Source organism: Salvelinus namaycush, chromosome 4, assembly GCF_016432855.1.
Source record: "Salvelinus namaycush isolate Seneca chromosome 4, SaNama_1.0, whole genome shotgun sequence".
NCBI lineage: Eukaryota > Metazoa > Chordata > Actinopteri > Salmoniformes > Salmonidae > Salvelinus > Salvelinus namaycush.
In genome coordinates, this window is record NC_052310.1 from 57506779 (window position 1) to 57534754 (window position 27976).

Genomic DNA, 27976 nt, shown 5'->3' on the forward strand with positions numbered 1-27976 from the left:
TGCATATTTCAGGTATAAATCATAGTTTACCATTGCAGCCACCATCACAACTCTTACCAAAGCGACTAGAATAACTACAGAGACCATCGTGTATTACCTAATTACTCATCATAAAACATTTCTTAAAAATACACAGCGTACAGCAAATGAAAGACACAGATCTTGTGAATCCAGCCAATATTTCAGATTTTCTAAGTGTTTTACAGCGAAAACACAATATAGCGTTATGTTAGCTTACCACAATAGCAAACATCACAACAGCATTGATTCAAGCCAAAAATAGCGATAACGTATAAACCACCAAAATATATTAATTTTTTCACTAACCTTCTCCGAATTCTTCAGATGACAGTCCTATAACATCATATTACACAATGCATATAGAGTTTGTTCGAAAATGTGCATATTTAGCGGCACAAATCGTGGTTATACAATGTGATTAGTGGCCAAAACTTCAAGCAATCTGTCCGGCGCCATCTTGGAGAGGCACCTATTCTAATCGAAAACTATTCATAAACTTGACAAAAAAATACAAGTTGGACAGCAAATGAAAGACAAATTAGTTCTTAATGCAATCGCTGTGTTACATTTTTAAAATTAACGTTACTTCAGCATACAGCGTGCGCTAAAGCGAGACCGCACCGAAATTCATGGCGGAATTATTATTTGACATTTGTCAACATAAATACGAATTAACAACATAAAGATTGCTTACTATTTGCCGAGCTTCCATCAGAATCTTGGGCAAGGTGTCCTTTCTCCAGAACAATCGTCTTTTGGTTGAAAGATGTCCTCTTCTCATGTGGAAATAGCAGCTAACGATAGCCACCCACTGGAGAGGTGTCCAACTCGTGAAAGCGCATCACAAAGAAATCCAGGAAAATCGCAATAAACTGATATAAACTGCTATAAGTCGGTTTAAATTAACTACCTTATGATGTCTTTAACAACTATAACGAATAAAAACATGACCGGAGATATAGAACTGCTAAAACGAAAGCTTTGCAGGAGGCCACTGTGTTGTCCCTGCTGCGACAGGCGCCCCGTTGAAAAGAACGGTACTTCCGTTCCACGGTCTTATATAGGGCCCCAGATTGCGCAATCCACTCCATTCAAATTCTCCCCGCTTACTGACATCTAGAGGAAGGCGTATGCAGTGCATGTAGCCCGATGGCTTACATGGGGACTTATAAACTGACCTCAGAACAGGGACCTCGATTTCTGAAATCTCACTCCCTGACAGGAAATGTGCTGCAGAATGAGTTCTGTTTCACTCAGAGAAATAATTCAAACGGTTTTAGAAACTAGTGAGTGTTTTCTATCCAATAGTAATAATAATATGCATATTGTACGAGCAAGAATTGAGTACGAGGCAGTTTAATTTGGGAACTAATTTTTACAAAGTCGAAATGGCGCCCCCCTAGTGTCAAGAGGTGTGAACTCCGGGCGCATCACCTAAAACTCTAGGGGAGGGTCTGGGTGGGCGTCTGTCCGTGGTGGCGGCTCTGGCGCGGGACGTGGACCCGACTTAAACAATGTTTTTTCCCGCCTCCTTAATCGCCCCCGTGGCCTCCTAACCACAACCACCCTCCATATCAACCCCACTAAACCAAGGGGTAGCACCGGACTGAGGGGCAGATCCTGGCTGGTGGGCGGTTCTGGCAGATCCTGGCTGGCGGGCGGCTCTGGCAGATCCTGGCTGGCGGGCGGCTCTGGCAGATCCTTGCTGACGGGCGGCTCTGGCAGATCCTGGCTGGCTGGCGGCTCTGGCAGATCCTGGCTGGCTGGCGGCTCTGGCAGCTCCTGGCTGGCTGGCAGCTCCTGGCTGGCTGACGGCTCTGGCTGGTCATGGCTGGCTGATGGCTCTGGCTGCTCCTGTCTGGCAGACGGCTCTGGCTGCTCCTGTCTGGCGGACGGCTCTGGCTGCTCCTGTCTGGCGGACGGCTCTGGCTGCTCCTGTCTGGCGGACGGCTCTGGCTGCTCCTGTCTGGCGGACGGCTCTGGCTGCTCCTGTCTGGCGGACGGCTCTCGCTGTTCCTGTCTGGCGGACGGCTCTCGCTGCTCCTGTCTGGCGGACGGCTCTGGCTGCTCCTGTCTGGCGGACGGCTCTAGCGGCTCCTGTCTGGCGGACGGCTCTAGCGGCTCCTGACTGACGGACGGCTCTAGCGGCTCAGGACAGACGGGCGGCTTGGAAGGATTGGGACAGACGGGCAGCTCTGACGGCTCGGGACAGACGGGCAGCTCTGACGGCTCGGGACAGACGGGCAGCTCTGACGGCTCGGGACAGACGGGCAGCTCTGACGGCTCGGGACAGACGGGCAGCTCTGCCGGCTCGGGACAGACGGGCAGTTCAGACGGCGCTGGGCAGACGGATAGCACAGGCGGCTCTTGGCAGACGGGCAGTGCAGGCGGCACTGGGCAGACGGCAGACTCTGGCCGGCTGAGGCGCACAGTAGGCCTGGTGCGTGGTGCCGGAACTGGTGGTACCGGGCTAAGGACACGCACCTTAAGGCTAGTGCGGGGAGCAGCAACAGGGCGTACAGGACTCTGGAGACGCACAGGAGGCTTGGTGCGTGGTGCCGGAACTGGTGGTACTGGGCTGGAGACACGCACCACAGGGCGAGTGCGTGGAGGAGGAACAGGGCTCTGGAGACACACTGGAAGCCTGGTGCGTGGTGTTGGCACTGGTGGTACTGGGCTGGGGCGGGGAGGTGGCGCCGGATATACCGGACCGTGCAGGCGTTCTGGCTCCCTTGAGCACTGAGCCTGCCCAACCTTACCTGGTTGAATGCTCCCCGTAGCCCGACCAGTGCGGGGAGGTGGAATAACCCGCACTGGGCTGTGTTGGCGAACCGGGGACACCATGCGTAAGGCTGGTGCCATGTATGCCGGCCCGAGGAGACGCACTGGAGACCAGACGCGTTGAGCCGGCTTCATGGCACCTGGCTCAATGCCCAATCTAGCCCGGCAGATACGAGGAGCTGGAATGTACTGCACCGGGCTATGCACACGTACAGGAGACACTGTGCGCTCTACCGCATAACACGGTGTCTGCCCGTACTCTCGCTCTCCACGGTAAGCACGGGGAGTTGGTGCAGGTCTCCTACCTGACTTCGCCACACTCCGTTGTAGCCACACTCCGTTGTAGCCCCCCCCCAATAAATTTTTGGGCTTGACTCACAGGCTTCCAGCCTCGCTTCCGTGCTGCCTCCTCATACCACCGCCTCTCGGCTTTCGCTGCCTCCAGCTCTTCACGAGGGCGGCGATATTCTCCAGGTTGTGCCCAGGGTCCTTTACCGTCCAGTATTTCCTCCTATGTCCAGAAATCCTGCGATCGCTGCTGCTGCTTTTTCCCACGCTGCTTGGTCCTTGATTGGTGGGTGATTCTGTAACGATTGTTCTCCTCCTCGTCTGAGGAGGAGCATGGATCGGACCAAAACGCAGCTTGTGGAGAATACATGTTTGATTTATTTTAAAGAAGACGAAACGAAGAACACTGACAAACTATACAAAACAACAAACGACGTCAACAGACCTGAACATGTGAACTTACATATAACGAAGAACGCACGAACAGGTACAGACTAAACAAACGAAACAGTCCCGTGTGGTACAAACACTGACACGGAAGACAATCACCCACAAACAAACGGTGTGAACCACCTACCTTAATATGGTTCTCAATCAGAGGAAACGTCAAACACCTGCCCCTGATTGAGAACCATATAAGGCTAATTAACCAATGAACCTAAACAAGAAACAAATAACATAGACTGCCCACCCAGCTCACGTCCTGACCAACTAAACAAAGCTAAACAAAGGAAAAACAGGTCAGGAACGTGACACACTGTAATTACAATCATTTCATAAGTGTCAAAGGCTTTTATTGACAATTACATGAAGTTGATGCAAAGAGTCAATATTTGCAGTGTTGACCCTTTTTTTTCAAGACCTCTGCAATCTGCCCTGGCATGCTGTCAATTAATTTCTGGGCCACATCCTGACTGATGGCAGCCCATTCTTGCATAATCAATGCTTGGAGTTTGTCAGAATTTGTGGGGTTTTGTTTGTCCACCTGCCTCTTGAGGATTGACCACAAGTTCTCAATGGGATTAAGGTCTGGGGAGTTTCTTGGCCATGGACCCAAAATATCGATGTTTTGTTCCCCGAGCCACTTAGTTATCACTTTTGCTTTATGGCAAGGTGCTCCATCATGCTGGAAAAGGCATTGTTTGTCACCAAACTGTTCCTGGATGGTTGGGAGAAGTTGCTCTCGGAGGATGTGTTGGTACCATTCTTTATTCATGGCTGTGTTCTTAGGCAAAGTTGTGAGTGAGCCCACTCCCTTGGCTGAGAAGCAACCCCACACATGAATGGTCTCAGGATGCTTTACTGTGTTGGCATGACACAGGACTGATAGTAGCGCTCACCTTGTCTTCTCCGGACAAGCTTTTTTCCGGATGCCCCAAACAATCGGAAAGGGGATTCATCAGAGAAAATGACTTTACCCCAGTCCTCAACAGTCCAATCCCTGTACCTTTTGCAGAATATCAGTCTGTCCCTGATGTTTTTCCTGGAGAGAAGTGGCTTCTTTGCTGCCCTTCTTAACACCAGGCCATCCTCCAAAAGTCTTCGCCTCACGGTGCGTGCAGATGCACTCATACCTGCCTGCTGCCATTCCTGAGCAAGCTCTGTACTGGTGGTGCCCCGATCCCGCAGCTGAATCAACTTTAGGAGACGGTCCTGGCGCTTGCGGGACTTTCTTGGACGCCCTGAAGCCTTGTTCACAACAATTGAACCGCTCTCCTTGAAGTTCTTGATGATCCGATAAATGGTTGATTTAGGTGCAATCTTACTGGCAGCAATATCCTTGCCTGTGAAGCCCTTTTTGTGCAAAGCAATGATGACGGCACGTGTTTCCTTGTAGGTAACCATGGTTGACAGAGGAAGAACAATGATTCCAAGCACCACCCTCATTTTGAAGCTTCCAGTCTGTTATTCGAACTCAATCAGCATGTCAGAGTGATCTCCAGCCTTGTCCTCATCAACAGTCACACCTGTGTTAACGAGAGAATCACTGACATGATGTCAGCTGGTCCTTTTGTGGCAGGGCTGAAATGCAATGGAAGTGTTTTTTGGGGATTCAGTTCATTTGCATGGCAAAGAGGGACTTTGCAATTAATTGCAATTCATCTGATCACTCTTCATAACATTCTGGAGTATATGCAAATTGCCATCATACAAACTGAGGCAGCGGACTTTGTGAAAATTAATATTTGTGTCATTCTCAAAACTTTTGGCCACGACTGTAGACTCCAGTATGGTGCTTGAGATTATTAATTACTACAAAACGTAAGAATGCACCGTTTTCACATATGTAGACATAAGGTGCTGGAAATAATGATGAATATGAGGTTGAAATGTGGTGGAATTTCTCTTTAAGAACATACAGAATATGTAATAGATATGTCATTATTTTTACATTGCTAAGTTACCATAAACATACTAAGATATTGGTGAGTGAGGTGATTCTTTAGTCACAATAATGTTCTGCATAGAAATGATTCAAATTTACCCTGGTTGTCTTGTCTCACCATGTGTACAGGAACCTGGCATGTGCCCCATTCAGTGTGATTTTAATTTCCCCTCTGTTTCGCTCCCCAGTTCCATGCAGCGGTAATCTGACAGAGAGAAGAGGCACAATCCTCTCCCCGGAATTCCCAGAACCCTATGGGAACAGCTTGAACTGTGTGTGGAAAATCATTGTCACCGAAGGAGCTGGGATTCAGGCAAGTACAAAAGGGTCAGGTTTGAACTCATCAAAAGCAATAAGTTCCTCTGACAGAGAGAAGATAGGGAAAATGTATTTTGAGTGACAGGCTGTAGCAAATATTAACCGCCAGTCATCCTACTGAGAAGAAAATAAAATTAGACTGGCTACGTAGGTTTAAATTTGACCTGCTGCCAACAGAAGTAGTTTAAAAGCACACAAAAAAACAGCTGAATTACTATCGCTATTGATCGTGCCACAATGAGACCAACTTTTTTTCTGAAATTTTTCTTACAAAGGAACAGTATAAAACCTGGGTTTATGTTTATAATGCTTTAGCAGGAAAGAAAACTTCCCCTCGATAAAAAACACCAGTCTCTCAACTAACCATCACAAATGCTTGTCCTTTCAGAGAGAAGGCAGGTACATCATTTTTGTCACTCTATTTATTTTCATTTATTTTGCAGATCCAGGTGATGAGCTTTGCCACCGAGCACAATTGGGATTCCTTGGAAATCTATGATGGACGGGACATGACAGCTCCTAAACTTGGAAGCTTTTCAGGTGGAAATTGGATCACTTAATCACGCATTGAACCGCAAGTTTCCCCTTCATTCTATCTGAGAGATCATATCTGTGTGCAATATAATACTTCTTCCGAATTAGGTTTCATGTGTTCTACAGAATTCTTACAGGCCTTTAATTTTGAAGACCACAGTAAAATGAAATCCACTCATTTTTATCTTCCGTAGTTCCTCCAGGGGACTGAACATTGATTTGGCTCCAATACTTTTCTGTGCCATCTTTTACACAGCAGACCAATGTCCCTATTTTCATGTTGGATGACTAACAGTATCAGCTCCAGAGACCTTTTGAGATCCAGTTGGCTGTCATCTTGGCCTTCATTGCCTCTATGTTAATTCTAGTAACAGCATTCCCACAACTTAACAGCTGTGTATGCTATCTAATGAAGATTTTGAATGCTATGGCTGTATTAGGCATGATCAGTGATACATATGGGCCTTATTAAAATAGAAAATAGAGGAAACTTCCCCTGTCTGGCAAATGTTTGGGTTTATCAATCTTGACTAGATCCACTAGTTCATGATTTTCAGTGTGTGTACGTCATTTTAAATGAGTCAGTAAGCGAGGCCAGTTGGGGAAGAAGCTAATGATTGACATCTACATTGGGGACAGTTGGGAACTCAGCAACCCTGAACTCACATGCCTGGTGCACCAGTGGGCGGAGGGTGTCTTGACTTAAGTCTGTCCTCCTTTAGCCTAACCCGATCATGCTAAATGAGAACTGATAGGTGTTAGCCCAGTGGGCGTGTTAAACTGTGGGAGATTACCATGGCAGGTTTAAAGTTCTCAAGATTTCCTATCTTTGGCCTTTTAGGATGTACTCCTGTGGGTCAAAACTACACATCCTTAGATGTAAATTGTGGATGTGAGAATGGGTGCAAAAATATAATAATAATAATAAATAAAATATATATATACAGTACCAGTCAAAAGTTCGGACACACCTACTCATTCAAGGGTTTTTCTTTATTTTACTATTTTCTGCATTGTAGAATTATAGTGAAGGCATCAAAACTTTGAAATAACACAAATATAATCATGTAGTAAGCAAAAAAGTGTTAAAGAAATCAAATATATTTTATATTTGAGATTCTTCAAAGTAGCCACCCTTTGCCTTGATTACAGCTTTGCACACTCTTGGCATTCTCTGAACCAGCTTCACCTGGAATGCTTTTCCCCCCACATATGCTGAGCACTTGTTGGCTGCATTTCCTTCACTCTGCAGTCCAACTCATCCCAAACCATCTCAATTGAGTTGAGGTCGGGTAATTGTGGAAGCCAGGTCATCTTATGCCACACTCCATCACTCTCCTTCTTGGTCAAATAGCAATTACACAACCTGGAGGGTTGTTGGGTCATTGTCCTGTTGAAAAACAAATGATAGTCCCACTAAGCACAAACCAGATGGGATGGCGTATCGCTGCAGAATGCTGTGGTTTCTATGCTGTTTAAGTATGCCTTGAATTTTAAATAAATCACTGAGAGTGTCACCAGCAAAGCACCCCCACACCATAACAACTCCTCCTCCATGCTTCACGGTGGGAACCACACATGCGGAGATCATCCATTCACCTACTCTGTGTCTCACAAAGTGGTTGGAACCAAAAATCTCATTTGGACTCATCAGACCAAAGGACAGATTTCCACCGGTCTAATGTTCATTGCTCGTGTTTCTTGGCCCAAGCAAGTCTCTTCTTTTTATTGGTGTCCTTTAGTAGTGGTTTCTTTGCAGGAAATCGACCATGAAGGCCTGATTCACACAGTCTCCACTGAACAGTTGATGTTGAGATGTGTCTGTTACTTGAACTCTGTGAAGCATTTATTTGTGCTGCAATTTCTGAGGCTGGTAACTCTAATGAACTTATTTTCTGCAGCAGAGGTAACTCTGGGTCTTCCTTTCCTGTGGCGGTCCTCATGAGAGCCAGTTTCATCATTGCGCTTGATGGTTTTTGCGACTGCACTTGAAGAAACTTTAACATTTCTTGAGATTTTACGTATTGACTGACCTTTATGTCTTAAAATAATGAGAACTGTCGTTTCTCTTTTCTTATTTGAGCTGTTCTTGCCATAATATGGACTTGGTCTTTTACCAAATAGGGCTATCTTCTGTATACCATACCTACCTTGTCACAACACAACTGATTGTCTCAAACGCATTAACAAGGAAAGAAATTCCACAAATTAACTTTTAACAAGGCACACCTGTTAATTGAAATGCATTCCAGGTGACTACCTCATGAAGCTGGATGAGAGAATGCCAAGAGTGTGCAAATCTGTCATCAAGGCAAAGGGTGGCTACTTTGAAGTATCTCAAATATAGAAAATAGTACAAATAAAGAAAAACCCTTGAATGAGTAGGTGTGTCCACATTTTTGACTGGTATATATATGCCACTCACACTTGATCCCTCCCACTAGCACTGACTTTGCTGATAGCTACTTCATTACTATAACTGAGGAAATGTGGTTGTCCCACCTAGCTATCTTAAAATGAATGCACTAACTGTAAGTTGCTCTGGATAGAGCAACTCCAAAACTGACTAAAATGTACATGTAAAATGTGCATATCTGTTAGCCTGGTCTCCCCAGCAGGAGAGTAAGAAGGGAGTCTTCTGCAGGGGGAATGGGGGATTAACCTTTTTTGTACCTCCCAATGGAGATTCATGTGCCCATGTCTCAAACAATGCCTTCTACAAGCCTGTAATGAACTCTGCTAGTGTCATGACAACAGGCTTTCCAAAGGTCAGGCAACTATGGAGTTCAGTTGCTGGAACAGAGCAAATGGAATGGCATCAAACACATGGAAATTATGTGTTTGATGTATTTGATACCATTCCTCCTATTCCACTCCAGCCATTACCACGAGCCCATCCTCCCAATTTAAGGTGCCACCAACCTCCTGTGATGGAGTTGTGTGTGCTTTAAGGCAAAGTGTTCATGCCCAGATCTCATGCTGAATATATTGGTTCACTTTCCACCACCAAAAAAAGGTTGTCTGGCCCATCTTGCGAATTAATAAATAATGACGCCAGAGAGCACCTGGTTACAGGTGCGTAAGAATCTGAAGGAAAATACAATGCTAATTTGGCTCCATTTTGAACTTGGTTCTCCAGATGGCACAGCCACTGAGTCATCTCTAACACTGGTGAAATATATCCAAATCAGCAATCAGTGACATTAGGAGGGGATAAGAGAGAGGGGAGGGGTGAAGGCCGTATTGTGTGCGATGACACATTAAGATGCACAGTTTCCTCCATCGTTGTGTGGTCCGCCATTACATCCTTGACACCCTCACCCATTATAATCAGGCTTTTCATTCTACTTTTAGTAACAAATCCATTAGGATAATTCTCTTAATTAAACTGTCAAAAATGCTTTGTGTTCTCTGTCTCCCTTTGCATGATGTATCATATAGGATTAATCACACTTCATCAAATACCAATTCAATTACAATTGAATGAGTTATCTTTTTTTGTTTACCTCTATTTTTACCACTATCACCTATTACCACTATTAACATTGGTCTGTAAAACGTGCAAATAATGAGGATATGCTGTTGAAAAATTGGTAGGTAAAGATAGGTAAAGATCAAGACAAAGGTGATGATCGTGGACTACAGGAAAAGGAGGGCTGAGCACTCCCCCATTCTCATCGATGGGCTGTAGTGGAGCAGATTGAGAGCTTCAAGTTCCTTGGTGTCTACATCACCAACAAACTTTCATGGTCCAAACACACCAAGACAGTAGTGAAGAGGGCACGACAATGCCTATTCGCCCTCAGGAGACTGAAAAGATTTGGCATGGGTCCTTGGATCCTCAAAACGTTCTACAGCTGCACCATCGAGAGCATCCTGACTGGTTGCATCACCGCCTAGTATAGGATCTGCTCTGCCTCCGACTGCAAGGCGCTACAGAGGGTAGTACGTACGGCCCAGTACGTCACTGGGACCAAGCTTCCTGCCATCCAGGACCTCTATACTAGGCGGTGTCAGAGGAAGGACCTAAAAATTGTCAAAGACTCCAGCCACCGTAGTCATAGACTGTTCTCTCTGCTACCGCACTGCTAGCGGTACCGGAGCAACACGTCTAGGTCCAAAAGGCTTCTTAACAGCTTCTACCCCCAAGCCTGCTGAACAGTTAATCAAATGGCAGCTATTTGCATTGACCCCCTCCTTTTTCTACGCTGCTTATTATCTATGCATAGTCACTTTACCCCTACCTGCATGTACATATCTCAATTACCTCGACTAACCTGTCCCCCCACACATTGACTCGGTACCGGTACCCCCTGTATACAGTGAGGGAAAAAAGTATTTGATCCCCTGCTGATTTTGTACGTTTGCCCACTGACAAAGAAATGATCAGTCTATAATTTTAATGGTAGGTTTATTTGAACAGTGAGAGACAGAATAACAACAAAAAAATCCAGAAAAACGCATGTCAAAAATGTTATAAAATTATTTGCATTTTAATGAGGGAAATAAGTATTTCTCCAAACTCCACTATGGCCAAGACCAATTATTAGGAAATGGAAGACATACAAGACCACTGATAATCTCCCTCGATCTGGGGCTCCACGCAAGATCTCACCCCGTGGGGTCAAAATGATCACAAGAACGGTGAGCAAAAATCCCAGAACCACACGGGGGGACCTAGTGAATGACCTGCAGAGAGCTGGGACAAAAGTAACAAAGCCTACAATCAGTAACACACTACGCCGCCATGGACTCAAATCCTGCAGTGCCAGACGTGTCCCCCTGCTTAAGCCAGTACATGTCCAGGCCCGTCTGAAGTTTGCTAGAGAGCATTTGGATGATCCAGAAGAAGATTGGGAGAATGTCATATGGTCAGATGAAACCAAAATAGAACTTTTTGGTAAAAACTCAACTCGTCGTGTTTGGAGGACAAAGAATGCTGAGTTGCATCCAAAGAACACCATACCTACTGTGAAGCATGGGGGTGGAAACATCATGCTTTGGGGCTGTTTTTCTGCAAAGGGACCAGGACGACTGATCCGTTTAAAGGAAAGAATGAATGGGTCCATGTATCGTGAGGTTTTGAGTGAAAACCTCCTTCCATCAGCAAGGGCATTGAAGATGAAACGTGGCTGGGTCTTTCAGCATGACAATGATCCCAAACACACCGCCCGGGCAACGAAGGAGTGGCTTCGTAAGAAGTATTTCAAGGTCCTGGAGTGGCCTAGCCAGTCTCCAGATCTCAACCCCATAGAAAATCTTTGGAGGGAGTTGAAATTCCATGTTGCCCAGCAACAGCCCCAAAACATCACTGCTCTAGAGGAGATCTGCATGGAGGAATGGGCCAAAATACCAGCAACAGTGTGTGAAAACCTTGTGAAGACTTACAGAAAACGTTTGACCTCTGTCATTGCCAACAAAGGGTATATAACAAAGTATTGAGATAAACTTTTGTTATTGACCAAATACTTATTTTCCACCATACTTTGCAAATAAATTCATTAAAAATCCTACAATGTGATTTTCTGGATTTTTTTTCTCATTTTGTCTGTCATAGTTGAAATATGATATGATGAAAATTCCATCATTTGTTATCAAATCACATGGTTAGCAGATGTTAGTGCGAGTGTAGCGAAATGCTTGTGGTATTCTGTTGGTGGTGGTGGAAAACGCTGTCACAGGCCGCTCCAGAATCTCCCATAAGTGTTCAATTGGGTTGAGATCTGGTGTTGGTGACTGACACACACACACACACACACACACACACACACACACACACACACACACACACACACACACACACACACACACACACACACACACACACACACACACACGGATTTCCATGCATTTTCCACATCAAGCTCAAATGTATCATACTTTGACTAAAACAATGACTTATTGACTAAAATCGTTGCGCAACATCATGGGTAAGCTCTGGGCATTGTCTTTCAGCAGTTGTGGGTGTTTAAATTGTACTTTTCCCCTAACAGTGGTCAGATGGTTGACTGCCCCTTGGAAGCCTTTGCCTGACTAACCGGTGTCTGTATGTAGCCTCGCTACTTTTATAGCCTCGCTACTGTATATAGCCTGTCTTTTTACTGTTGTTTCATTTCATTACTTACCTATTGTTCACCTAATACCTTTTTTGCACTATTGGTTAGAGCCTGTAAGTAAGCATTTCACTGTAAGGTCTACACCTGTTGTATTCGGCGCACGTGACAAATAAACTTTGATTTGATTTGATGAGAGCTCTCCCCTGGGAGATCAGTTCTTGCTGAAGATCAGCGATAAACTTCAATGGCCACTGCCTGTCAGAATTTATCAGCATATTTTGGATTTCTCTTCCTCCCTTTCCCATTTGTTTCCTTTGGTTGACTTCCAAAAAGGATTGTATTTTATAAAGGAGGAAAAAAGTCCATAGAATAGCAAACAGCTGTTCACCTTATTCTGTTTTGGCAATCAATATAAACTGTAGTCATTTGACAAACCAATCCTCAAGAGAACATCCATATATAATCAGTAGTGCAAATGGACTTCTTTCAACAGTGAGATGAAAGTGGATTTCTTCTGTGATGCATTTCAGGTACAACTGCTCCAGCCTTGCTGAATAGTACCTCCAACCAGCTCTACCTTCACTTCCAGAGTGATATCAGTGTTGTTGCCGCTGGATTCCACCTTGAGTACAAAAGTGAGTACAGTGTGTCTCATTGTGAAACGTTAATTATCTCCATACCCTCTGCCACGGTGAAGAAAAAAAAGGAATCCACAATATGTCCCCTTTGCAAATTACATTTTGCTTAAACACTCTCTATCTCTCTCCCTCCCCCCTCTCTCTCTCTCTGTGCATCCTTGTTTATAACAAGGATGTAGTGGGTATGTAGTAGCATCACCTACAGTGCAGTTAAAAATATCATGATCAAAAACTCTCAACAAGACATTTTACTTTTTTATGTCCAGAATTAAGAAGCTCTGGGTGAGGTTTGTGCATTTTCAACATATGTAAAAGCTTAAGAAAAGTAACCAAAGCTGTCATCATAGTTGGCATTCTGTCCACCTGTCTATTAACTCACTACTGTAGCCTACTGAGTAAGACTGATTTGAATACAGTAACCTGTCTAAGGGAAAATGATAGCCTTCGGAAGGTTGTCAGCTTGCCTTTGGATGCCATCCCTCTCAACTACTTTCACTCAGACAACAAAAGACAGTAGACCAAAGAATTGCCCCCTCTTGAATCTCTACTGTGCTGTATAAACCAATGTACTTTAGCAGGATCAAATAATACATAATCTACACATACACAGACCCTTGTTGCTAGATGAAGTGCCAACCTTTTTACAACATAACGACAAGTGCATTACAACCGAAATGTTGTTAACCCAAAAATAAATACAAAGAAAACTGGCCGATTTAAAATCTGATGTCTCCAACTTTTACCGTTGCCTCTTAGATCGGTTGGAACCAGATTTTAACCGCTGCCTCTTAGATCAGTTGGAGACATATTTTTACCACTGCCTCTTAGATGGGTTGGAGACAGATTTTTACCACTGCCTCAGATGGGTTGGAGACCGATTTTTACCACTGCCTTTTAGATGGGTTGGAGACATATTTTTACCACTGCCTTTTAGATGGGTTGGAGACCGATTTTTACCACTGCCTTTTAGATGGGTTGGAGACATATTTTTACCACTGACTCTTAGATGGGTTGAAGACAGATTTTTACCTCTGCCTTTTTGATGGGTTGGAGACCTATTTTTACCTCTGCCTTTTAGATGGGTTGGAGACCGATTTTTACCACTGCCTTTTAGATGGGTTGGAGATCTATTTTTACCACTGCCTTTTAGATGGGTTGTAGACCTATTTTTACCTCTGCCTTTTAGATGGGTTGGAGACCGATTTTTACCACTGCCTTTTAGATGGGTTGGAGACCTATTTTTACCACTGCCTTTTAGATGGGTTGGAGACAGATTTTTAACACTGCCTTTTAGATGGGTTGGAGACATATTTTTACCACTGACTCTTAGATGGGTTGGAGACAGATTTCTACCACTGACTCTTAGATGGGTTGGAGACAGATTTTTACCACTGACTCTTAGATGGGTTGGAGACAGATTTTTACCACTGACTCCTGGAGCCTGATGTGAATTCTTATTTGTATTCTGAAATGGGCTCCCAATCTGTGCTGTGTGGACACTGATAGCATCAGAGATCCTCTGTCTCTGTGTCCGCTTGCCTCACCTGGCTCTGTCTCAACAGAAGAAACAGTGCCCTTTAGCTGCTGTGGCATGTCATGATGTATACCATTTCACCTTATTCATTCTTAACACCTCCAATTCCTCTGTCACTATCTCAAAGTCCTCTCAGTGGATACCAAGTTGTCTATTTCCCCTCTCTCAGTCCACTTAGAAGGATAGCCCCTATGTGCAGCCAGTGTGTTATGTGATATACAGTAGATCTAACCAGGAAACTTACCAAATTTGTATTTGCGCTTTACAACTAAATAACCTGTTCTCGCTTTCTCAAAAAACATCTTAAGGCTAAGTTAATTTTCAGAACCTTTGTAGGAGGATCGTTAAATCTCAGAGCTCTTTACCAAAACCATTTTTATTAACGTTGTGCTTGAAAAATGCTCGTAGTCTAAGACCTGCCTCAGACCACTCATAGAACAGCGAAGTGCATCGCTAGATGCATTTTTGCCCTCCCATGACACTTTTTACACTGAAGGTCTCCACTAAACATAAAATAACATGGTTTATCCAACTCTGTGACTGCCAATAACTTCAGAACAAAGTTGACTACAAATACAAAGTTGCCAATCAAATCCAATTTATTTATATAGCCCTTCTTACATCAGCTGATATATCAAAGTGCTGTACAGAAACCCAGCCTAAAACCACAAACAGCAAGCAATGCAGGTGTAGAAGCACGGTGGCTAGGAAAAACTCCCTAGAAAGGCCAAAACCTAGGAAGAAACCTAGAGAGAAACCAGGCTATGAGGGGTGGGCAGTCCTCTTCTGGCTGTGCCGGGTGGAGATTATAACAGAACATGGCCAAGATGTTCAAATGTTCATAAATGACCAGCATGGTCAAATAATAATAATCACAGTAGTTGTCGAGGGTGCAACAAGTCAGCACCTCAGGAGTAAATGTCAGTTGGCTTTTCATAGCCGGTCATTGAGAGTATCTCTACCGCTCGTGCTGTCTCTAGAGAGTTGAAAACAGCAGGTCTGGGACAGGTAGCACGTCCGGTGAACAGGTCAGGGTTCCATAGCCGCAGGCAGAACAGTTGAAACTGGAGCAGCAGCACGGCCAGGTGGACTGGGGACAGCAGCAAGGAGTCATCATGCCAGGTAGTCCTGAGGCATGGTCCTAGGGCTCAGGTCCTCCGAGAGAGAGAAAGAAAGAAAGAAAAAGAGAGAAAGAGAGAATTAGAGAGAGCATACTTAAATTCACACAGGACACCGGATAAGACAGGAGAAATACTCCAGATAAAACAGACTGACCCTAGCCCCCCGACACGTAAACTACTGCAGCATAAATACTGGAGGCTGAGACAGGAGGGCTCAGGAGACACTGTGTCCCCATCCGATGATACCCCCGGACAGGGCCAAACAGGCAGGATATAACCCCACCCACTTTGCCAAAGCACAGCCCCCACACCACTAGAGGGATATCTTCTACCACCAACTTACCATCCTGAGACAAGGCCGAGTATTGCCCACAAAGATCTCCGCCACGGCACAACACAAGGGGGGGCGCCAACCCAGATGTCTTTGCAATTGATACAAACAAAGCGACGTATAAAAATATGCTTCTAATGAAAACTGAGATGACTGCATGTTGAAATACATTTCATGTTCAATCATTTGAGTTATATTTTGCTACTTGTAGGCTATTGTCTGTAATTTGTCTCAGTATATTTAAGGATAACGTGCGAAATGATGTACGAAATCTGTGATTTTGTGCATTTTTATTGAGTAAGCATTATGATAAGCCGCCTCAATATTTGCAGCCGTAAGTGGTAATATCTCTAAGAGGCCAGCAGCCATATTGCCCTGCCCCCCTATATTTCAGACCCCCCCTATATATCGACTAGCATTGTGCTCATGCCTTTCTGCTCATGCATTTTCATTTCGATGCCAAACCCACCACTGGTGTGCGTGGCCAAAGAGCTATATTTTCATGTCATCCAACAAATGTAAACGCCTGAATTGAAGAGGGTGCAGATGAAGGATATCAAGGATCTGAAAGGATTCTGTATGGTGGAATGGTCAGTGGTGTAAAGCTCTTAAAGTAAAAATATTTTAAAGTACTGCATTTGTAAATTATGTCTGAGTGTTGGAATGTGCCGGTCTGTCCATTAATAAAAATAACAAAATAAAATCATGCCATCTGGTTTGCTTAAAAAAATATATATACACTGCTCAAAAAAATAAAGGGAACACTTAAACAACACAATGTAACTCCAAGTCAATCACACTTCTGTGAAATCAAACTGTCCACTTAGGAAGCAACACTGATTGACAATACATTTCACATGCTGTTGTGCAAATGGAATAGACAAAAGGTGGAAATTATAGGCAATTAGCAAGACACCCCCAATAAAGGAGTGGTTCTGCAGGTGGTGACCACAGACCACTTCTCAGTTCCTATGCTTCCTGGCTGATGTTTTGGTCACTTTTGAATGCTGGCGGTGCTTTCACTCTAGTGGTAGCATGAGACGGAGTCTACAACCCACACAAGTGGCTCAGGTAGTGCAGCTCATCCAGGATGGCACATCAATGCGAGCTGTGGCAAGAAGGTTTGCTGTGTCTGTCAGCGTAGTGTCCAGAGCATGGAGGCGCTACCAGGAGACAGGCCAGTACATCAGGAGACGTGGAGGAGGCCGTAGGAGGGCAACAACCCAGCAGCAGGACCGCTACCTCCGCCTTTGTGCAAGGAGGAGCACTGCCAGAGCCCTGCAAAATGACCTCCAGCAGGCCACAAATGTGCAAATGTGCACTGGGCACACTCTGGTTGAATCAACTGTGTTTCCATGTCATTTCACGTTAAATTGACATCTGTGCCCAGTGGGTACACCCCCCACAACACAAACCTACATGCTAGATTAGGCGTATTAACCTTTGAGTCCTGGCTCAATTGCCAACCTGGAACCTCCTTCAAACATGGCAACAGCAACCGAATTATCTATCTTTGAATTGACTTGTTTAACCCTTCATCTCTCCATAGCAACACTTCCCTTTCCAGGTCGCTGTTACATGTATAAATGAAAATGACCTGGTCAAATAAAGATAAAAGAATGCAGAACAGGCAGGTTCAAACCAAGGAGGCATGTGCAAATGCTGGGCAAAAAATCTCAGCCTGACCTTGCTAATAGACTTGGACAAAACTAAGACCTGCTGAGAATGTCATGATGTTCCAAATTAAGATGGTTTAAGCCAATTTAATATATACTATTTGCCAGTTCTCTTGAATATTACACATAATTGTCAGGATGTCTTCCTGGAGGCGTTATGCATTATAAAGCCATGCCATTTCTGCAATGTTCTGCAGAAGAGGGGAAAGAAATGTATGTAAAGGACATACACTGTCCAAATGCTTTTATCTCCAGAGCTACTTGTACTGTAAAAATAGATATCATTAAAAAGAAAAAGCTTTCTGACTTTCTGTCAGAACGAGAGCAGCTTGTTATATTTGCATGGAGATGGCTGTCATTGACTTTTAGGTTCATTCTTAATTTTTTGCATCGGATGACTGTGGCTGCATCTTAATGATCCTAGACTAAATCTGTCTTGTGCGCAGTAGTTGCGAAGTGCCAAAGTTATTATGCAGTTGGGAGATTCATGGCACGTGTTTTGATCACCCATTAAGATGGTGAATTAGTTAGAGCTCGGGTGACGAGACAAGTGTATCAAATGTTCGACTTTCTAGATCTTGAAGGCTGAATTCCTGCCTGGATCAGTCCTCTGTGGTTGTGGAGAAAATGTCAGATTTTTATGCTCAAGGGTTATCATTTATCATCTGAGAGAATATGGCCATGTGGCATTTTATTGATTTATTCTGCAGAAAAACATTTAAAATGGTTGGTATGTGTAATGTGAGTGTCAGCTAGATGGAATTGGAATTAACAAGTGATATTGATAAAAATAAATGATGTGCTAGTAGTTTGGTATAAGCCAGTGTTCTGATGCCTTAGCATTTAATGAAATACCCAGTTTTCCTTTTATGGTTCAAACGGTTTTTCATCAGTTGTATTAATCTCCACTCACCCCCTCCTGAACATGAGCATGGGCTCCTTAAAATCTATTGAAAGTAACTTGCTCCGAATTCTGCTGTGAATTCTCCAGGAACCAAAGCTAATGTTTAATCTCCATAGTCTCACCCCATCCCCCAACAGCCATTTGGGCTTCCCTGTTTGAAACAGTTTACCTTTTTTCGTGTTTGGTATTGTAGGACTAAGCATTGCATGTGAAAGTGCTTTGCTATTGATAGGGAGAGAAACAGTGAGGCAGTTTTACACACACTCACAACGGCACAGTGCCACCTGCTGAGACGTACATCCAAACAAGGTAAATTTATACAGGTTCTCCTTTCATTGGCTTGACTAACGTGGTTGTCATGGCAACATGCTCTCTCACCGCCTCATACTGCAGTGCGTACAGTTTTAACCTAATGAAAGATGCTTTAAAGATGTTTAATTACATTATGTATTTGCATAACGCAGATCAGTGGTTATGCTGTTTTCAGATTTTTTAACAATACAGTTTTTGCGTTCTAAATTCAAAAGCATAGAGACAAAGGTTACACAGCAAAAATGGCACTTATAGCTTCATCATTTTGTCAATACCCTGTGCACCTGGGTACCCCAACTGTAGTCATTTATCAGCATTACCTTCCCACGACTGTGGGTTTATCCATCCAAATTATAGGTGAAATTTCCACGGGGGATGGGCAGACATGTCCCCCCCAATATTCAGAACAGGTCGATTCGTGTCCCACCAATTATTTCTTTAAAATCCCAAAATATATTATTGGAGGTCAGGGGCCCACAGATAGCATAAGAACACCTCATTAGCAATGGCAAAATGTGTAGAATTGCAGGAAATTAGCTTTAGAGATCAACTTTGGGCACGAAAAACGATCCACGTACTGTACATCACTGGGGCCAAGCTCCCTGCCATCTAGGACCTCTATACTAGGCAGTATCTGAGGAAGGCCCAAAAAATTGCAAAAGACTCCAGCCACCCAAGCCACAGACTGTTCACTCTGGTACCACAAGCGGTACCAATGCACCAAGTCGGGAACCAACAGGACCCTCAACAGCTTCTACCCCCAAGCCACAAGACTTCTAAACAAGACTGCTAAATAGCTAATCAAATGGCTACCCAGACTACCTGCATTGACCCTTTTTGCAGCAACTCTTTTGCACTGACTCTATTCACACACACACTGGACTCTACCCACACACTAGCACCAACACCCCAACACACTCATACAGTACACACACACACACACACACACACACACACACACACACACACACTACATACACCCACGCACACATAACATGCACACACATGCATACTGACGTCTCACACATTTACATTGACATTTTAGTCATTTAGCAGATGCTCTTATCCAGAGTGACTTACAGTTTGTTATACACACACACGCACATACACACGCACATACACACTTACTTTCACACTCACCGCATACGCTGCTGCTAGTCACTTTACCCCTATCTATATGTACAGTACATAGCTACCTCAATGACCTCGTACCTGCACATCGACTCTGTACTGGTACTCCCTGTATATAACCATGTTATTTTCTACTCCCTATATATAGCCAGGTTATTTTACTCGTAATTTTTTATTAGTTATTCACTGTGTCACTATTTCAATTTTTAATTTTTTATCTTATCTTTAACTCTGCATTGTTGGAAAAGGACCCATAAGTAAGCATTTCACTGTTAGTCTACAATTGTTGTCTACAAAGCATGTGACAAATAACATTTGATTGATTTGACTTGAACTCCTCTTTCTCAATTTTCAAACAGAAATGGGGTGTGCCTTTGGTGGTTCATCATTGTGTCATTCGGGTCATGCGGACCCCGACCGACGTACTGTAGCTAGTTCGTTAGCTAAGCTAGCCACTTGTAGCTAGCTAGTAACTCCTCCAGTATGTGTTGACATCATTTCACAGGATTAGTTTTTGGACTGTTCTGTAAGGATCAATAAGAAATGTCACTTCTGTAGCCAAATATCTTATTCATCCATTTTTGTTTTGTTTTTAAGCATTAAATGACCTTGGTATGATGGTGCATTAAACAGTTATACAGTTTAAAGCCGTAATTTTTTATTTATTCATATTTTTTCAAAAGGTCAACCAGTGTTTCCAGATTTCTATGAAATATGACATATAATTAATTACAATATGAGTGAAATAATAAAGAAAATTGGGAAGAAAAGCGATGTTAAAAAGCACATTTTCTATGTTGGAATGGTGTGGGCTTACCCCAACAACAGAATGGTATGAAACCTGTGAATGTATTGTAATGTTTTAAAAATTGTATAACTGCCTTAATTTTGCTGGACCCCAGGAAGAGTAGCTGCTGCCTTGGCAGAATATAAACTTTTAAAAGTGAGATTTTCACTGGACAGTTCCTTTAAAACTACAACGTTTTCTCTCAGCCTCATGGAACAATGTGTAGAGTAGCAGGAAATTAACTTTAAATCTGCAAAATGTTCTATCCTCATTGCAAATTGTGAAGAATAGCATGAGATAAGCTATAAAACTGCAAATGTTTCTCTCTGCCCCATGGCCAAATGTGTTGAAATGCAGGAAGTTAGCCGTTTTCCCCAAAAGATATCTGTTGGACAGCCTTCCACTTATCCTTCCACTTATACTGTGTTTTCAAAATACCCTTCCATATTACTCCCATATACCCCTCCATATACCCCTCAGAGGCATAATAAGTAATGTCAAACTGTGTAGAATTACAGGAAATAAGTTTTAAAATGTCAACAACAAAACAATCAGTGGGAGAACCCCCGTCTGTACTGTTTCGCCCTTGATCCAAATGACAAATTATTTAAATATACAAAACTTTGTCACGTTCGTCATAACGAGGATACCAAGGCGCAGCGTGATTTGAATACATTCTTCTTTAATTGACGAAGAATACTGAACAAACAACAAAACGTGCCGCTAATAATAACGAGTGCAGACATGCAACATCACATAGACAATAACCCACAAACCAAACTGGAAAATGGCAACCTAAATAGGATCCCCAATCAGAGACAACGATAAACAGCTGCCTCTGATTGGGAACCAATTCAGGCCACCATAGACCTACATATGCCTAGACTACACACACACACCTAGACATACAAAAACCCTAGACACTACAAAACAATCATACCCACCCTCGTCACACCCTGACCTGACCAAAATAATACACAAAACATAGAATACTAAGATCAGGGCGTGACAAAACTTAAACTTACTAAAATCATTATGTCAAAACCAATCTACTGTTTCTCTATTTAATTAGCTATAGGCTATACTAGAGCCTGTTCACAGCATTCAATAATCATATCCAATTGGCTTTGCAATATTCTCCAATGTGTTTGCCTCTTGTTGCTCCAGATTTGATAACTACTGTGCAACTCTGAAACACATAAGTCTCAAAACATGATCACCAAACTGAGGTATAAAGACCAAACATTCTTGTGATGTGCAACATCAAGTATTCTATCTAACCAGACATGATGACACCTGTTTTCTCTCTCTGCTTCATCCAGCCGTTGGTCTCACCACCTGTCCGGAGCCGATGGTGCCTGCCAACGGGATCAAAACAGGGGACAGGTACATGGTCAACGAAGTAGTGTCATTCAGCTGTGAACCGGGATACATGCTGCAGGTGAGAGCTTTTGCCTTTTAGAGAATCATGTCTGCTGTATTCCCACTGCTATGTCAACTTGTTAAGCTTTATTCAATAAGTAAATGTGCAGAGATGTGTGCTGGGTCACGTGTATGCATGGTAAACTCAGTAACAGAGGCAAACAGTGATTTGTCTCTGAGTTCAGTGTGCTTAGAGAGAAACCCCCTGCCTTTACTTCTGCTGGGAAACTCTTTTCCAGGGCCACTCCCATATATCATGTATGCCAGGAACCGTGCGGCGCTGGAACTACCCTCCCCCACTCTGCATTGGTAAGAACTTTTACTTTGAAATAGTCACATTCAAGGCTCTTTTTGACAGTTTCATTGCTATTCATTGTCTGCACTATTTTACAAGGTGTACCACGCATTATGTGCATTTTCCTTTCCAGCAAAGTGTGGTGGAACAGTACATGACTTGACCAATGTTATTTTAAGTCCTGGATTCCCTGGCAACTACCCTGGTAACCTGGACTGTACATGGAGGATTATTTTACCAGTTGGATATGGTGAGGAACCTGCTATGGTAACGATAATGATAAGGAGCCATGGCTAATGTTAACAAGGTCAGCGATAATAGCTTTATTTTTTTGTATTTTGTTGGAACTAACAAAAGGTAGTCCTTAGGAAAATGGATAGCGGGTCCCCCCTTAGTTATCCTCTTGCTTTATTTATCTACATTTTTTACCTTTGCTGTGAGTTTAAATCCGTAAAGTAATATACAAGAGAGCTGTTGCTTGCAGACCACATATTGGTGGTTCTTCATAGTTCAAATGACTCCAGAACAAAGTAACCATTCCAGATGTTAGGTAATTGTGTGTGATTTAAAAAGCTATTCAGCTATTTAGGCTCTGAGCACAAAAATGTTCTTTACCCACCATAAGAAAAATAGTGTAACACATCGAGATATACAAAAGCAATTTTCTGCCTTATCAAGCAGCCACTCAAAGTAAAAAAAATTAAAAATACTTTTGTACTGTGTGTATACCAACAATGCATAAGCTTGTGTTTTTTACAGGGCCCAATATTTTTTATAAGACACAAAAAATGCTTTTGCAGATGCTGATTTGAGCTTTTAGGACAGACACAGTGGGTAGAATAAAGCATTGCAAGAAAGTGGTATATGGATGCATAACTACGACATTATCCTTCAATTGTCACGCCCTGACCTTAGAGAGCCTTTTTATTTCTCTATTTGGTTAGGTCAGGGTGTGATTTGGGTGGGCATTCTAGTTTTCTATTTCTTTGTGGCCGGGTATGGTTCCCAATCAGAGGCAGCTGTCTGTCGTTATCTCTGATTGGCAATCATACTTAGGCAGCCTGTTTTCCCACCCTAGTTTGTGGGATGTTGTTTTTGCACAGTTGTTGTCTGCCCTGCAGAACTTTAAGTTTGTTTTTTCCTTTGTTGTTTTTGGTGTTCATTGAAATAAAGTACGATGAACACCTTCCACGCTGCGCTTTGGTCTCATTCCGGCGACGGACATCAATGGATTGTCCTAAGCATCACCAAGTGGCAAATGCTTTCCTCCAGCATTAGGCCTTGAACTAACAGAACACAACTTACCAGAAAAACACACTGAAATTGATTATAATAATTTCCCACTTCTGTGTTTCCCCTGGAAAAACATGAGCTGATCTTAATGTCATATTGAGGAATCATTTGTACCATCATAACAAATGATGAGTTGAATAGTTTCTCTCAACATGCCGATATGATGTAGCTTGACAAAAATAGGCTAGCACAATAGGTGAAAATAAACCACATCAAATGAGCCATGCTAATGTCTGCTAAATGCATAAAATGATTACAACACATGTCCACATGTGCCACAATTTCTGTTAACAGTTAACGCTTTAGGTTAATGGGACTTAAACCATTTAACACTTTGATGCATGTTTTGATTATGAAATTAACATAGCTCCAACAACTGTAAGCCTTTGTCCATACAGTACACCTCATATAATATTTCTGTTTTACAGGTGCTCATATTCAGTTTTTCAACTTCTCCTCTGAAGACAACCATGATTTTTTAGAGGTGCGAAATGGGCCGCAGCACAGCAGCTCTCTGATTGGACAGTTCAGCGGAAGTCAGCTGCCACCCAACCTGCTGAGTACAACACATGAGACCATGATCCACTTCTACAGTGACCACTCCGAAAACAGGCAGGGATTCAAACTGGCCTACCAAGGTGAGGTATACTCTGTTTTCATCAACCATGTGAAACCCTATCCGTCTAGCTCCGTTTCTTCTAAATGAGCTTGGTCTCTATTGGTTTCAATTGACAATTTTGGTACTTGGTTGTTGTTTTGGGGGATTTTGTGATACATCTGGAAAACAATCTATGGAAAAGGCCAATGTGAAATCCTTATTGTCTTCTGTTGATATACTCTAGCTTTCTTTTTAGGAAGAAACTCAGAGTGATTAAATGTTAAATTCAAAATAGATGGAATGTCAGATTCAAGGACTTAAGTGCCTGTCAGTTAAATTATCTGAGAATCTGCCCTCTTAGGATCATTGAGAGGTTTCTCCATTATGTGGCTGCTCCCGTCTGGATAAAGCATTCGGAATCAATGTAGATTGGCATTTAGATGTTGAGTGTATGGCTTCCACCTTACAAGAGATAACCCTGTATGTCTTCTTCTCCCACTTCTAGGCCAGAGGGTTCATATTCTGGCTTTCCCTCCTCTCCTCTTAGCAGACAAAAACAACCATATGGCTAGAATACTACATCTCATTTGACAATTGCTGCTTACAGGCTAGTTCATTGTTGCCTGACTACCCAACCTCCTTTCTCTGGCCAAATGCCAGTTTAGTCTCCGCAATGAGTCTGGATCTGAATACCTCCCCGAAGATTTCTAGAACGCAAACACATTCTAACCGTTCTGATTGATCCCAGAAACCGATGGGTTGGGCCAGAGCCAGAACACATGTGGGTAAAGCAGTGTTTTGAAAATTATTCATTGGCATTTATACTCTGATTGGTTAGAGATGATCCAATCACTGATGACTTTTATATAACACCCCTCATTTTGGCGTCACCACAAACGACTTCAACGATGGCACTCTCAGACTGAAGCCTGTAGCTAACATAGAACAGCGGAATAATTCAATTTGAGTCGTCAAGCAATGTTAATTGTATATGTCAATTGTCAGCTTTATCAAGCTTCATTAGCTTTTGGAGTAACGCTGATGGCATTTAAAAAGTTTGGGGTCACTTAGAAATGTCCTTGTTTTTGAAAGAAAAGCAAAACAAAAAGTCCATTAAAATAACATCAAATTGATCAGAAATACAGTGCAGACATTGTTAATGTTGTAAATGACTATTGTAGCTGGAAACGTCAGATTTTTTATTGAATATCTACATAGGCGTATAGAGGCCCATTTCAGCAACTATCACTCCTGTGTTCCAATGTCACATTGTGTTAGCTAATCCAAGTTGATCATTTTAAAAGGCTAATTGATAATTAGACATTTCTAAGTGACCCCAAACTTTTGAACGGTAATGTATTTTTAGGTTGAAATAGAAAAGCTTGATGGTTTCCTGATGGCCATTCTTTGTTGTTGGCATATGCTTGAAATACACATGTCACTGTGACATTTTGTGGAAATGTGTCTGACAGGTGGCATGTGTTCCAGTACTGTCTCAAAAGGTTAAGTGGGATGAATCACCTGTGGAGAGACCACAGAATTTGTTTGAAAATGTCTTGTTGTGATGATAGTACGTATATTCCTGTTATAATAATTATGTTCTATCTCTCTCTCTCTCTCAGCATATGAATTGCAGAATTGCCAAGACCCTACTCAATTCCCTAATGGATATATTATTAATAATGACTACAATGCTGGCCAATCAATAACTTTTGAATGCTTTCCTGGATACATTCTGATTGGACATCCTGTGCTAACATGCCAACATGGAATCAACAGAAAATGGAATCATCCCTTTCCCCGGTGTGAGGGTGAGCATGAATTAATATGATACATTTCAGATGTTTCACCAAAAGCATAAATGACTTCTTTGCTTTACATTCTAAAATAGTTTGATAAACTGTATTTGTTAGGAAGTGTTTTAGCCCTACACTAGAATTCTATCCAGCCATTACCTATTTCTCGTAATGCTCTTGAAGTGAAGTTCTGTTGTTTTAACTCTGCACAAAAAATGGCGGTGTTTTCCAAAACTGACTCTAATTACTGCCTTTGAAAACAGCTCCAGTTAAGACCCACACTACTGGGACGTCTTCTAAATTGCTTCTGATTTGAGCAGTAAGAGCTGAAAAAAATCCTTAATCAATACCTCCAAAGATTTCTCAGAGTCGTCCCACGTGATTTAAAAAATATATTTTAATATATTACAAGTATACTTAAATATACCAAAAATTGAACAATATACTTCAAATATGAGATGTATTTTTCTATTATATCTGAAGTATACTATAAATATAATATCATTACACTCTAAACAGACTTAAGTGTACTTTATATTCAATGTTTTTTCAGTCTTTTAGTATACTATATGTTCCCTATCATTAAACTTAAACACACTCATTAAAACTGTACTTCAACTTCAAACACTTTAATTGTAGTTTAGAATCTTCATTAAAAATACTCTTGGAGTTGTTTTTAATTATAGATTTTTTTTAAATTAAACTCTTCTTCTGAGTGATCAGGTACACGAAGTATACAGGGCCTTGCAAAAGTATTCACACCCCTTGTATTTCTTCAAATTGTATTGTGTTAAAAAGTGGGATTAAAATTGATTTAAATGTGATTTGTTGTCAACAATGAACTCAAAATACTCTGTAATGTCAAATTGGATAACTAAAATATAGTAATTTCATAAGTATTCAGCCGCTTTGTTTAGGCACACCTAAATTAGATCAGGAGTCAAATTTGGCTTAACAAATCACAGAATATGTTACATAGACTCTGTGTGAAATAATAGGGGTTTGTAATCATTTTTGTTATGATTAACCCTTCCTCTGTCCCTCATTCATACAACATCTGTAAGGTCCCTCAGTCAAGTATTGCATTTCAGGCACAGATTACACTACAAAGACCTGGGAGCCTTTCGAAAGCCTCATAAAAGGGCAGTGATTGGTAGATTGTTCACAATATCCAATCAAACATTGAATATCTCTTTAAGCATGGTCAAGTTACTAATTATGCAGTTGATTATGTATTAAACCACCCAGACACATCAAAGAAACAGTCGTCCTTCTGAACTGAGCTGCAGGACAGGAATGAAACTGCTCAGGGATGTTACCATGAGGCCATTGGTGATTGTAAATAAGTTGCAGAGTTCAATGGCTGTGATGGGAGAAAACTTGTGTCATGGCACAGGATTGTGTCATGGCACATATCTGGGGAAGGGTACAAAAAATGCTGCATTTAAGGTCCCCAAGAACACAGTGGCCTCCATCATTCTTAAATGGAAGAAGTTTGGAACCACCAAGACTCTTCCTAGAGCTGGCCGCCTGGCCAAACTGAGCAATTTGGGGAGAAGGGCCTTGGTCAGGGAGGTGACCAAGAACCTGATGGTCACTCTGACAGAGCTCCAGAGTTCCTCTGTGGAGATGGGAGAAATTTCCAGAAGGACAACCATCTCTGCAGCACTCAACCAATCAGGCCTTTGTGGTAGAGTGACCAGACCGAAGCCACTCCTCATTAAAAGGCACATGACAGCCCACTTGGAGTTTAA

At 42.5% G+C, this 27976-nt stretch overlaps 1 protein-coding gene across 1 annotated transcript in view; it reads left to right on the forward strand.

Annotated features, from left to right (window-relative positions):
* The window catches only part of LOC120045932 (CUB and sushi domain-containing protein 1-like), a 346822-nt gene that overhangs the window by 268764 nt on the left and 50082 nt on the right, over positions 1-27976 (forward strand). The window contains exons 35-42 of the mRNA XM_038990858.1: positions 5665-5789; positions 6238-6334; positions 12915-13019; positions 22141-22259; positions 22480-22549; positions 22669-22785; positions 24257-24466; positions 26049-26237. Coding sequence (XP_038846786.1) covers positions 5665-5789; positions 6238-6334; positions 12915-13019; positions 22141-22259; positions 22480-22549; positions 22669-22785; positions 24257-24466; positions 26049-26237 — 1032 coding nt within the window. The remainder of the gene's footprint in view (positions 1-5664; positions 5790-6237; positions 6335-12914; positions 13020-22140; positions 22260-22479; positions 22550-22668; positions 22786-24256; positions 24467-26048; positions 26238-27976) is intronic.